Raw genomic sequence first — 14,778 nt, forward strand, 5'->3', positions numbered from 1 at the left:
TACTCGATATCAATTTGCTATTACAGTTTACACATATGTTGCGAAAAATAATCTTTAGCTCTGCTTTGTTTTCAATACCATAAAAGTTTTTTTAATGTAATTCGATTCCCAATAATATGAAAAATATGCATATAAAATGCTTGTATTTTGCTCAACATCATGCAATGTAATTGAGCTCCTAACATCTATACTTCGATTATGGTCATCTTACATGTTTAGTTCCGAAGTTTATCTTACATCAGTCTACTGATATTTAATGAGATAAGAGTGATATAAAGAGAAGCAAAAACAAATGAATGGCAAGAAACATTTGAACAAATTGAAACATTTTATTTCAAGGATTTAAATTACTTATTATCTAATTTACAAGAGTAAGTGTCAAGTGAAAGAGAAGAAAATTTCAACTATAAAAACAAGAGCATTAAAATTAAATATCTAACTTCGAATCTATCTATCGAATAGAAAAATGAAATGATAAAGAAAAACAACAATCTTACTTTATACATACATAGCAAATCCTGTTTAGTACATTCTTCAGCACAATTTGAAAATCTTGAAAACGCATCTTATTATCATAAAATGTATTACAATATTGCTACCAGACTTTTAGTTTTGACTCAATATATTGGAAAAATCGTAGAAATATCTCACATCTAATAATAATAGGCCTAGCATAAAAATGTATCACACAGCAAATGGTCAAATTATTCGAATAAATAAAAAATACAATTTATTCAATGATGATAAAGCTGATACTTGAAGAATATAAAATATCAGCTTTAATGATGATAAAGCTGATACTTGAAGAAGATCAGTTTCTTCTCTGTGAAAGGAATACGGAGTAACATGGAATGATGTACAAATATTTTTTCATTGAGTTTTCTTTTCTGATTTAGATTCTCTCAAGAACAAACCTAGTAAATTTAACAGAGGTCTCTCAAAAATAAGGGAGACTATGAATGAGGCGCACACTGTCTCAAGTGTGAGTTGCCAATTAATCCATACCTAAAATACAAAAAAAAAAAAAAAAACCCAATATATCAGTTTTTGGATTTATTTTTAAAAATAAATATTTTTTTTCGCTTATTTTATCAAAACATATTATGTAAATTTATATATTGCTTTTAAGTAGGATAGTCTATTTCGTGTATCACTATTATATTTACACCTTTTATTTGCTATTATATATTTTATTTCATAATTTTATTTATTCTATTGCCACATTGAAGAAGGACAGTCGAATCTCCATGGCAGAATGGCCATGGCACTGGTCTCATGATCAAGAGACTTGGGTTCGAATCCCGCTAGAGACAATGCGATTAATAGTATATGTAAATACTTAATTCCTTTATTTCATGTTCCAGAAGATACTGGACATTTCTTTAGTTTGCCAGACAAGTGTTCTGGACTTTTCTTATTGTCTCCAAAAGAGTAATCTGGAACTTTCTCTGCTTGTATAAAAGCAGATTTGTCAGTTACTGTATTCTCAGTTCAGTTAATAAATGCGTTTAGCTCTACCTCTTGTGTGTGGCATTCAGTTCTATACTATAGCATCTACGTGACACTATAGAAGTTAAATGTTTTCAAGAACTGTAACATTGCTTAAACTGAAAAAGGACATTCAAATTTATCATTCAGTGGTCTGTTTTTTGCCCTACTTAATATTAAGTGCCAATGGGGCTTAAATATTCTTAGGCAAAAGCATTATTTAAGAAATCTAAAGGGCAATATTCTTTTTCTAATTTCTTGGTTGGGAAAAATGTTTATTTATTCAATTATTTTTAATAAATTCATTTATTCTTAATAATTTGCATCGAGCATTTTTAAGCAAAAACATGCAAGCCTTTTTATCGTATTTGTAAAAACGATTTATTTATTTATTTTAAAATTTTTCTGATGGAATTTTGTAATGAATTTATTGTTTACTTTCTTATATTACAGGATTTTGAAATTTTATACTTTTTTATTCTTATTTTCAACGGCAAAATTTAATCTTCTAAGTTTTCAATATAGTAATAATTAAATTTTTATTTTCGTTCTACTTCAACTGAAAGACTGTGGAGGAAGAATTGTTTACTTACTGATGATACAAACGAAAAATCTTTCAAATCATCAATTGAAAGGACGTACTTTTCTATAGCCATTATGTGAATAAAGTAGATGCAGTATGAAAGACGAGAAAGAGGTACAAAGATTGGAAGTGAAAGGAACCAGTTGATAAGACCTGAAAAAATACACGCAAAATCAACATTGAATACAAAATAAAATTTAAAAAAATATTATGTTTAGAAGACAGTAAATTTTTTCGTAGGAACGAGGAAACAGATGTTATTTAACGTACGGGATCTCTACGAATCTTTCCGGCATAGTTTCTAGTAAAGATGCTGCTTTGTAAAATGGCAACATTCGAAGTATGACAGACAAAAATAAGATCATCTACATTACTAAAGGGAGAAGGGGTAAGTAGTGTGAATTGTGACAATAAAAAATGCAAGGAATTTTGACTTTATGAATTATTTTCTTGAAAATATTATTTTTTCTCTGTATGAATGTATGGAATGTCACCTAAAGGAATTTAAACAAATGTTTTGGTTGTAGCTCAAAATTTGAAAGTCTTTCCTCGCAGAAAATTTTAAGAAAATTGAAAAATGTCTGCAAAATTCACCAGTTTTAAAAATCACTAAAATATTCAGCACATTAATTTAAATATACGATGAAAATAAATATATAACCAAACTTATCTTGAATAATATATTATTTTTAATTTGAATTAAACTACTCAACAGTATATAAAGGTATTCTGATGTATGCTTTCCTACTTTTAGGACAATGAGGAATTACAGATAAATATGAAACTTTTGGTATTCAACTTTGTAATTTGATGACGAAAATCGAGTATTCCTCAGCAGGTTCTCGCTCTCTGAGAAAAGGGATAAAAATCCTTAATACTTAACATATTATTTTAAAGATACCTAAATTTTCCTTTCCTAAATCAACACGTGTCAAAGAAATCTATCTATCTCTCTCTATATATATTTGTAACAATGGCCACCATTTCCATTTTCTATTTATCTTATATGAGTGTGTGCCTTCTCCGATGCAAATACATACATTTCATGGACATACATGGGATATTAAGATTAAAGAAAACGAAGTTTATACCTAACTGACACCTTATACAGCCTTTATAGAGCTGACACGTTATTGTTGAATGGGTTAAATAGCTCAAATAGATAGCATTAACAATTAGGGCAAATCTCAATTAAAAGCAATTTCCGTAATTTTATTTAATGCTTTGATTATACGTTCTTATGCCGGCGTCCTGGCATTGGGGTAGCGCGTCTTCTCCTTGATCTGGGTGTCCTGGGTTCGAGTCCCTGTTTGGGCATGGTTGTTCTATCTGTGAGATGTCTGAATGTGCCCTCCTGTAAAAAGGAGTTGTGCAAGCGAATGAGTGATGTGTGAGTAGCAAAGTCGTACTCTTGTCCCTAGTTGGCAATACTAAACAAACACAATACGCTGCCCCACCGGCTTAAAATCGCTGTCTTCGTAACAGCTAGTCTATGGCAAGTGCCATAAGAAACAACAACATAAGTTCTTATTATAGAGCTATAATTGAGGTATAAGCTTTCTAAGGACAGTAAAGGCATATCTAAATCTGAGCGGAATAGTTAAATGAAGCAATATTTTAATAAGTCACACTCGAAACATAATATTATTTCAGAATTTTGGATGTAACCTGATGTACTTTAGGAGAAGAATAAAAGTTTTTCCTTCCATTCATGTTTTTATAAGCTTGGTTAGTTAATTCGAAGTCGATAGAACATAATAGATTCAATTTATCCAGAAATCTGAGTAAATAAAAAATTTCTTTAAATGAATTCATTAAAAGAAAATATTTTAAAAGCGTAGTAAGAAACAAAAATGGAAATAAATATAAATTAAATAAGTGTAAAAGTTAAAAAGTTTCAACAAATAATATACAATAAAAATAAAGTAAAAAATAAAATGATAATAATTAAGTAAGTTTTAAAGAAAATTTTAGCAAATAGGTAATTTTAATGTGCCAAAAATACGCACTTTTTTCTGTATATTAATTGCCAAAAAAATCTTCGAATTAAGTAATATATATAAATCATGTCTAACACATTCAAAGCGTTTTTTAAAAGTGATAAATGTTTCTTGCTTTTGGTAGAATATGTTGCCATGAAAATTAAAATATGCACATTGGATATAAGATAAAAAGTAACTAAAAAACGCAATGTATCTTTTTCTGGATAATGAATATAAGGCAAGGGCGTAATTTAAAAAAAATCAGAAAAAAAAGCTGCTTATTTCAGTCCTGAATTTTAATTTAGAATTGGCTTACAAAATCAGAAGTATAGACAATATTTTATTACTATGGTTACACAAAATTTGAATTGCTGATGAATATGAATTAAAATTTCAAATTAGAGAAACAATAGAGAAAACAACAGTACTACTTCACAGTAGAAACACAACCGACAATCAGAATGTTAGTGAAATTTTAGAAATCATCCTTCAAATACTTATTATTACACAGGATAAAAATATACGAATTGAAAAAAGTAACTAAAAATCGCAATGTATGCCTTTCTGGTCAGCCCATTAATATATAGGTCATTATGAGCGGTATCTCCGAATGACCCAGACAGCACTTTTTCTTTTTTGACCTTTGCCTGATTCCTGTTTAGTAAAACCAGTTTTGAAATGATTGACGACTAATATAGAAGGAAAATTAATCATTTAGAAAAAATATTATTGCAACTGTTATAATATTTTGTCCTTTTTTCTTCGTTAATAATCGTTAGAATATAATTCATTATTGTCATTTTCATTAGAATTGGGTAGAATTTAGACTAAAAGTATCAGGTACTTGAAATAAATTCTGTCTTAATTGATGATTATAGGTAATCTCTTGACCATCACTCGTTTTCGGTCGTGTGATATTTTATCAATCTGGTACAAAGTGTCAGGATGAAAAGATATGTTCGCGTGCTTTATTTTTTAGTATCCTATATATTACTTAGATTTAAAATATTTTGAAAATATTTTTTCACTTATTTTTAGAATATTTATTAAATGGACAAGACAGATGGGATTTTCTCTGAATAAATAAATGAATTTATTTTTGTCTAAGTAAAAAAATAATTTACAAAACGGTATTATTATTATAAACTAAGCAAAAGCAAAAAAGTTACAGTTAAACATGAATAGAATTTTTAGAACACAAAGATTTAAAAATTTAATTAAAAAAGAAATATTTATATATTTAAATTTAAATATAAATAAAAGTTCCGATATTAAAAAAACAAAATAAAAGTTAATCTCATGCTATCAGTTTTTAAGTTTAATAAAACACCTTATAATTCAATAAAAGCAAAGTACAAATTTGAAATTAGCTGCCGAAAATCTGAGTGGCAATCAGCTTGGGCAGAGATTATATTCTTTAAAGATAAATTTATTAATAGATAATGTTTAATATAAAGGAAAGGGATATGCTATTGTTGTATCAAGTAAAAGTCTCAGGAACAGCAAGGTATCAGTATCAATCTGTATTTGAAATAGAAAAGCTGGTTATAAACCAACTCTACGGTGCTCTGAACATTTCGATCAATTCTAATTGCAGCAGATCATTTTATGAAGCAATAGCGAATTGAGTTTCTAAAGACAATAGAGAAAACAGTTATTTAAAAATTTATAGGATTAACGGAATATTTTAAGATTTAAAAATCATCTCCTATCAAAATTAAATAAGAATAAAAGATAAGAATTTCCAAACCCAAATTTTTGCATAGAATGAAAATGTAGAAAATCAGATTTTAAGGACGAAGATTACTATCTAGATTTAATATTAAAAATATAAGTATAACACTTTAAGTATCCAATGTAATACAGGATATTTAAGACAGAAAGTTTATGTATATCCGTATTATGTGCATTCGCATTAAGAACATAAAAAAAAAAGACCTCACTGATTTTTTAAGGAAAATATATTTTTACTTGTTAAAGAATTATTGTTAAAAGCAATAACTACTCAGTCTTAATGTCCTCATCACAAATGAATACCTGAATGCTAATTTTATGCTTATACTAATGTATTTATTTATTATTTATATGACTACTTAATTTTATTTAAAATATGGAACAAATTGTGCAAAAAAAAAAAAAAAAATGAGTAAATAGTCTTAAATATTCTTGCGTACAGAATAATATATAAAAAAAGTAAAGTAGTAAAAAATATCACATTTCTGTAATAAGCCTATTGGAGAATAAGGAAATGCTGAATTCAAAAATAAATAAATAAATTTGAAAAAATAAGTAGGAAGCAAACATCTCGTGAAGGTGAATATTTTTCTTCTTAGAGCGGCGGGGGGGGGGATTCTTCATCGTACTTTTTCTTACATAGAATTATTGAGTGTTGGATAAAAAATTTCGCTGAATCTGCTGCATTGTTACATCATTTACAGTGCAATAATTAAGCACACATAAGTCCTTAATTAAAATTTTATTCGCTGGATTAAAGTTATGCTACAAACAAAGCAAAAGTTCCTATAAAATCATGCAATAATTCAATAAACTTCGGTATGTGATCTTGTGGCTACAACTGTAGCTTCGTGTCAGATTTAGGTGTCAATACATGAATACATACATGAAAAATACTTACTAAAAATAAATACATAAAATACATATGTTTTGAAATAAAGAGAATTTCTTAAATTATATCCATCAGGCATATCATCGAAATTTAGTGTCCTGTTAGAAACGGTAATCTTGAAATTAAAAGAAAATTTCTTATAATTATATCCATCAGGCATATCACCGAAATTTAGTGTCCTGTTAGAAACGGTAATCTTGAAATTAAAAGAAAATTTCTTAAGACTAAGTAATCTAGAAGTTAATTTTTTAAATTTCACTACTTGGCCTGTAACCAAGATCTGGTGAAGATTTCTTAAATTATATTATTTGTGATACCACCGATATTCGGTATTAGCTTGGTTATTGAAATGAAAACGGTAATCTTGAAATTAGAAGAAAATTTCTTAAGACTAAGTAATCTAGAAGTTAATTTTTTAAATTTCACTACTTGGCCTGTAACCAAGATCTGGTGAAGATTTCTTAAATTATATTATTTGTGATACCACCGATATTCGGTATTAGCTTGGTTATTGAAATGAAAACGGTAATCTTGAAATTAGAAGAAAATTTCTTAAGACTAAGTAATCTAGAAGTTAATTTTTTAAATTTCACTACTTGGCCTGTAACCAAGATCTGGTGAAGATTTCTTAAATTATATTATTTGTGATACCACCGATATTCGGTATTAGCTTGGTTATTGAAATGAAAACGGTAATCTTGAAATTAGAAGAAAATTTCTTAAGACTAAGTAATCTAGAAGTTAATTTTTTAAATTTCACTACTTGGCCTGTAACCAAGATCTGGTGAAGATTTCTTAAATTATATTATTTGTGATACCACCGATATTCGGTATTAGCTTGGTTATTGAAATGAAAACGGTAATCTTGAAATTAGAAGAAAATTTCTTAAGACTAAGTAATCTAGAAGTTAATTTTTTAAATTTCACTACTTGGCCTGTAACCAAGATCTGGTGAAGATTTCTTAAATTATATTATTTGTGATACCACCGATATTCGGTATTAGCTTGGTTATTGAAATGAAAACGGTAATCTTGAAATTAGAAGAAAATTTCTTAAGACTAAGTAATCTAGAAGTTAATTTTTTAAATTTCACTGCTTGGCCTGTAACCAAGATCTGGTGAAGATTTCTTAAATTATATTATTTGTGATACCACTGATATTCGGTATTAGCTTGGTTATTGAAATGAAAACGGTAATCTTGAAATTAGAAGAAAATTTCTTAAGACTAAGTAATCTAGAAGTTAATTTTTTAAATTTCACTACTTGGCCTGTAACCAAGATCTGGTGAAGATTTCTTAAATTATATTATTTGTGATACCACCGATATTCGGTATTAGCTTGGTTATTGAAATGAAAACGGTAATCTTGAAATTAGAAGAAAATTTCTTAAGACTAAGTAATCTAGAAGTTAATTTTTTAAATTTCACTACTTGGCCTGTAACCAAGATCTGGTGAAGATTTCTTAAATTATATTATTTGTGATACCACCGATATTCGGTATTAGCTTGGTTATTGAAATGAAAACGGTAATCTTGAAATTAGAAGAAAATTTCTTAAGACTAAGTAATCTAGAAGTTAATTTTTTAAATTTCACTACTTGGCCTGTAACCAAGATCTGGTGAAGATTTCTTAAATTATATTATTTGTGATACCACCGATATTCGGTATTAGCTTGGTTATTGAAATGAAAACGGTAATCTTGAAATTAGAAGAAAATTTCTTAAGACTAAGTAATCTAGAAGTTAATTTTTTAAATTTCACTACTTGGCCTGTAACCAAGATCTGGTGAAGATTTCTTAAATTATATTATTTGTGATACCACCGATATTCGGTATTAGCTTGGTTATTGAAATGAAAACGGTAATCTTGAAATTAGAAGAAAATTTCTTAAGACTAAGTAATCTAGAAGTTAATTTTTTAAATTTCACTACTTGGCCTGTAACCAAGATCTGGTGAAGATTTCTTAAATTATATTATTTGTGATACCACCGATATTCGGTATTAGCTTGGTTATTGAAATGAAAACGGTAATCTTGAAATTAGAAGAAAATTTCTTAAGACTAAGTAATCTAGAAGTTAATTTTTTAAATTTCACTACTTGGCCTGTAACCAAGATCTGGTGAAGATTTCTTAAATTATATTATTTGTGATACCACCGATATTCGGTATTAGCTTGGTTATTGAAATGAAAACGGTAATCTTGAAATTAGAAGAAAATTTCTTAAGACTAAGTAATCTAGAAGTTAATTTTTTAAATTTCACTACTTGGCCTGTAACCAAGATCTGGTGAAGATTTCTTAAATTATATTATTTGTGATACCACCGATATTCGGTATTAGCTTGGTTATTGAAATGAAAACGGTAATCTTGAAATTAGAAGAAAATTTCTTAAGACTAAGTAATCTAGAAGTTAATTTTTTAAATTTCACTACTTGGCCTGTAACCAAGATCTGGTGAAGATTTCTTAAATTATATTATTTGTGATACCACCGATATTCGGTATTAGCTTGGTTATTGAAATGAAAACGGTAATCTTGAAATTAGAAGAAAATTTCTTAAGACTAAGTAATCTAGATGTTAATTTTTTAAATTTCACTACTTGGCCTGTAACCAAGATCTGGTGAAGATTTCTTAAATTATATTATTTGTGATACCACCGATATTCGGTATTAGCTTGGTTATTGAAATGAAAACGGTAATCTTGAAATTAGAAGAAAATTTCTTAAGACTAAGTAACCTAGAAGTTAATTTTTTAAATTTCACTACTTGGCCTGTAACCAAGATCTGGTGAAGATTTCTTAAATTATATTATTTGTGATACCACCGATATTCGGTATTAGCTTGGTTATTGAAATGAAAACGGTAATCTTGAAATTAGAAGAAAATTTCTTAAGACTAAGTAATCTAGAAGTTAATTTTTTAAATTTCACTACTTGGCCTGTAACCAAGATCTGGTGAAGATTTCTTAAATTATATTATTTGTGATACCACCGATATTCGGTATTAGCTTGGTTATTGAAATGAAAACGGTAATCTTGAAATTAGAAGAAAATTTCTTAAGACTAAGTAATCTAGAAGTTAATTTTTTAAATTTCACTGCTTGGCCTGTAACCAAGATCTGGTGAAGATTTCTTAAATTATATTATTTGTGATACCACCGATATTCGGTATTAGCTTGGTTATTGAAATGAAAACGGTAATCTTGAAATTAGAAGAAAATTTCTTAAGACTAAGTAATCTAGAAGTTAATTTTTTAAATTTCACTACTTGGCCTGTAACCAAGATCTGGTGAAGATTTCTTAAATTATATTATTTGTGATACCACCGATATTCGGTATTAGCTTGGTTATTGAAATGAAAACGGTAATCTTGAAATTAGAAGAAAATTTCTTAAGACTAAGTAATCTAGAAGTTAATTTTTTAAATTTCACTACTTGGCCTGTAACCAAGATCTGGTGAAGATTTCTTAAATTATATTATTTGTGATACCACCGATATTCGGTATTAGCTTGGTTATTGAAATGAAAACGGTAATCTTGAAATTAGAAGAAAATTTCTTAAGACTAAGTAATCTAGAAGTTAATTTTTTAAATTTCACTACTTGGCCTGTAACCAAGATCTGGTGAAGATTTCTTAAATTATATTATTTGTGATACCACCGATATTCGGTATTAGCTTGGTTATTGAAATGAAAACGGTAATCTTGAAATTAGAAGAAAATTTCTTAAGACTAAGTAATCTAGAAGTTAATTTTTTAAATTTCACTACTTGGCCTGTAACCAAGATCTGGTGAAGATTTCTTAAATTATATTATTTGTGATACCACCGATATTCGGTATTAGCTTGGTTATTGAAATGAAAACGGTAATCTTGAAATTAGAAGAAAATTTCTTAAGACTAAGTAATCTAGAAGTTAATTTTTTAAATTTCACTACTTGGCCTGTAACCAAGATCTGGTGAAGATTTCTTAAATTATATTATTTGTGATACCACCGATATTCGGTATTAGCTTGGTTATTGAAATGAAAACGGTAATCTTGAAATTAGAAGAAAATTTCTTAAGACTAAGTAATCTAGAAGTTAATTTTTTAAATTTCACTACTTGGCCTGTAACCAAGATCTGGTGAAGATTTCTTAAATTATATTATTTGTGATACCACCGATATTCTGTATTATCTTGGTTATTGAAATGAAGAGGGTTCATCTGACATATGTCCATGTTCCCAAATTCATTCGAGCGTTATTTTTGAAAAGAAGTGAGTACTTTAAATCAGTTTTCTTAATAAAGTCCACCCAAATCTATATCAAAATCGAAAGGGACTACACAAGCTCTAGAAACTGAGGTATGGTGTGTTGTTAAGTGTTAAGTACTTTAATTTTAACCAGCTGACATTTTTTTAAATGTTATGCAAAAATAATAACAAAATACTAACCTCCTTGTCCGGTAAAGCAAACAAAAATAATCCACGATATACTACAAGACATCAGAAGATGTTTCAGGCCATTGTAGAGAGCTCTTTCCAAGTCTGATTCGTCTCTGTTGTAAATGGCGAAGAATGCAATGAATGAACATATAAAAGCTAGCGTCCATCCGACACACAGTGTGATCTGTAATTTTGAGTTTGAAAACTTGTTTAATAATTAAAAATAAATTCTTATAAAAGCTATCTAAATACTTATTAAATAATACTAAAAAATTATCACTTTTTTTAGCACTGAATAATTAAAAAATAACAATCGTTTTCTCTTGCAGGGAAAAATGTCTTTTAATAAATATGTATTAACAGAAATGTATATCGGGCTCTTTATTCTTCTTTTGTATTCAGCTGTATCTATATCTCTTAAAGCTCCAAACACTTTTAATTAGAAGTGTATATTTCTACAGTTGGTTAGCCATCAAATTATACAAATAAGCGAAAGAACAGTGTAGTAGACTAAAAATTATATGAGTAAACAAGATAGACAAATCGAGCTTAGAAACCTATCAAAGTTCAATGTTTCTGACCAGACATTCAATGTGTTTTTACTTCACTTCTTCGGAAATTCGGATTTGAAAAGAGCTGTAAAAAGATTTTGAAAATCGAATTTACTTCACGTTTCTGGGTTGCCTTAATTCTGTTTAAAGTGGGCGAAAAGTAATTCGTCAGAGGAAAATATATAATTAATAATATATATCGTAGAGGATTTTTTCTGATATTACATGCCTTTAAGGGAATAACACAGTTTCTTATTTCAATTCCGTACAGATTTGAAAATCACTCCTATAAAATAAGTTTTTTTTTTTAAGTTGCATATTTAATTGGAAATGAAATGTAGAATGCAGATGAAATAATTAAAAATCTTATTTTGAATTTCACTTGTGATGCTATTTTAATAAATAAATAAATTCTTTAATAAAAATCGATTATTCAAATTATTAAAACATTTTCGTTTCTGACAAAAAGTAAAAATGATTCCATTTATCAATCATAAATTATTAAAACCTATATAAAACTTTGGTGCATTCGAATCTCTCGCTTCTTCCCTTCGATCAAAAGATTTAGTTTTTTTTGTTAAGTTATTAAAATAATTAGTCTGGGAAATGTACATATAAACAGTGAATACAGTTTACTTAAGTAAACGTATTGACAGATTATTCATTTATGTAAAATATTTAATGACGGATTGCAATCATCTTTAATTTTTAGTTTCTTGTATACAAAATATTAGGAAAGTAAAAAAAATCATCAAATAATTCGAACTCTAAATTTTAACGAATCTCCCCATTTCAGACCTGTTTGAGTTCGAACAATACATTTTTGGCATTCTGTCTGTCCTTGATCGGACCGACGTAGCAGCATTGGCGGAAACTAAGATCGAATTCTGAGGGACATCACCGGCCACGGTACAACCTTTCCCATGGGAAATACGTCCCGTCATCTGTAGGAGGCAGTTAAAACTACACCATTTGTGTATCCATCCGGGTGACGAGAACCAACCACTATACCGGCAGTTTTGTCATTTTTGTAATAGGTGAAAAAAATAGGTTAAATTCAATGATTTTGGAAATGTTTATGGTATGCGATTTATGCATGTTAGTTTTGTAGAAAGAAAAAAAAACTTATGTGAGAGCTGCGTATTTATAATGATGCACCTTATTTAAGAAATGGGAAACTTTTTAATGAAAAACAATAAATTCTATTATTAAAAATTATTTTCAAAATATTATAAACGGATAGCATTATTTGCATAATTGTCACATTTACATCATACAGTCGGAAGCTTTAGTTAGTTTGAAAATGAATGACTAAATAGCATTAAGAAATTGACAATTTTTGTTCTTAGATTCATTTAACGTTAGATAGCCGATTCACCACATTGCCTAAGATATATTAACTATTCTTTTAACTCAAATTTTAAGGCTTATCCTGTGATGCCTTATTCATTGTTTTATGTAAGGCAGAAATAGCCGTTTCACCACATTGCCTATGGCATTTTAATTTTTCTTTTAACTCAAATTTTAAAGCTTATCCTGTGATGCCTTATTCATTGTTTTACGTAAGGCAGAAATACTAATAATTCAAATGTGAAATATTGTGTAAGATAAGTTATTCATTTTACTAAGAATTGAGAGTTGTTTATATAAAAACAATTTTATGCAAAATAGCAATTATAAATGCAAAAAAATTGCAATCGTGGTACTACTGGATACAAAATGACTAAATTTTTCATCGAAATTCAAAAAAAAAAAAAAAAAATAGTAAGAAATATTTAGATTATATCACTTCATCTGTTTGCTTATTATCGATTCCAAGAAAGACTAAAAGTAAAATTAGTTTTTTAAAAAAAGCATTCCTTACCAAACTGCTTTTCTTGACTCCACTATATTTCCTTTGCAATACAAAATATCCAAGTGCGATTCCAATAAGGTAGGTACCTATTCTCGTATAGGGTTTAACATATACCATATCAAAATATAACCAAAATCTAGAAGAAAAAAATTACTAATAATTTAACTTGTTATATATATATATGAAGTTATAAAATTATAAACATCAGTTGAATTATATAAAATTCCGATCTTCATCTTTTCTTTTTATCTTACAATCATTTATATCAAAAAGAAGTTTATTTAGTTCTAAATTTGAAACTACTTTATTATTATTGCTATTATGATCCGAAGAACCAACAATATTTTATTATTGATTTTTTTTTTGTTTAGTAATATACCTTACCAATAACTTCTTTTCAGTGAAAACAATTATTTTTCAATGCTTGTTTAAATTTCTTAGAAGATGATTTTTACAATATTCAGTGAATTTAAAAGTTAATGATTTATAAAGAAACTATAATTGTTTACTCCCTTTAAATAGTCCTATTTATTTTGAAATACTTTGTAAGAATATTCTCTGTCGATACAAAAGTTGTATAATTTTACTATAACTTTTTATTGAATGCGTTGTATGGGAATTCACTATAATATCCCTATTTGTATAAGATTTTGTACGATAACTCTGCGAAGAAAGCTCAACATTTGCATGCTGGATATATATGAAGATAAAATAAATGTTGGTGAGGTTTATGTGTTCATAGGAGTTGTCACAACAGCTAATTATTAAACCTCTCTCTAAATATAAGTCAAAATAGACGTATACAAGTCATGTCCATAAAATAACTTTATATGCAGCTAAAATAACTACCAATATAAAACCAACTTGTAAATGCAAACTATAAAGGCCATGGGATAATAAATTTCATTAAAAGAATTAGAACCAACATTCGTAAAAATTCGTATAGATTTCGACGCTCATGTCACTCATATGCTAGAAATTTGCATTGTTACTCATACAAATATGTTTCTTATATACTTGACAACATCGCCATTCATTTATTGCTTTCGAAAAAGGAGTTAAAATTCAATCAACAGTTGTTTGATGGACAGCTCATTTTTTTAAAAAAAAATATGAATCCTACTTTATTTGAACATGCTAATTTCATAAGGCTTTTTATGCTATAACATATAACTTAAATAAAGGCCAAATGACTGCTATGGTATTGAAAATTATGATTTAAAAATTCAAGGAAACCTGATCACTAAAAATCAGAGCAGGCAATGGCC

General features: G+C 27.9%; 1 protein-coding gene across 1 annotated transcript in view; it reads right to left on the reverse strand.

Moving 5' to 3' along the window:
* Window positions 1–331: 331 nt before the first annotated feature.
* The window catches only part of LOC129976511 (nose resistant to fluoxetine protein 6-like), a 45,095-nt gene continuing 30,648 nt past the window's right edge, over window positions 332–14,778 (reverse strand). Inside the window, exons 11-14 of the mRNA XM_056090117.1 lie at window positions 13,520–13,646; window positions 11,114–11,288; window positions 2,082–2,224; window positions 332–1,005 (exon numbers count right to left, since the gene is read on the reverse strand). Coding sequence (XP_055946092.1) covers window positions 871–1,005; window positions 2,082–2,224; window positions 11,114–11,288; window positions 13,520–13,646 — 580 coding nt within the window. The 3' untranslated portion in view covers window positions 332–870. The remainder of the gene's footprint in view (window positions 1,006–2,081; window positions 2,225–11,113; window positions 11,289–13,519; window positions 13,647–14,778) is intronic.

This window comes from Argiope bruennichi, chromosome 7 (assembly GCF_947563725.1).
Source record: "Argiope bruennichi chromosome 7, qqArgBrue1.1, whole genome shotgun sequence".
Classification (NCBI taxonomy): Eukaryota; Metazoa; Arthropoda; class Arachnida; order Araneae; family Araneidae; genus Argiope; species Argiope bruennichi.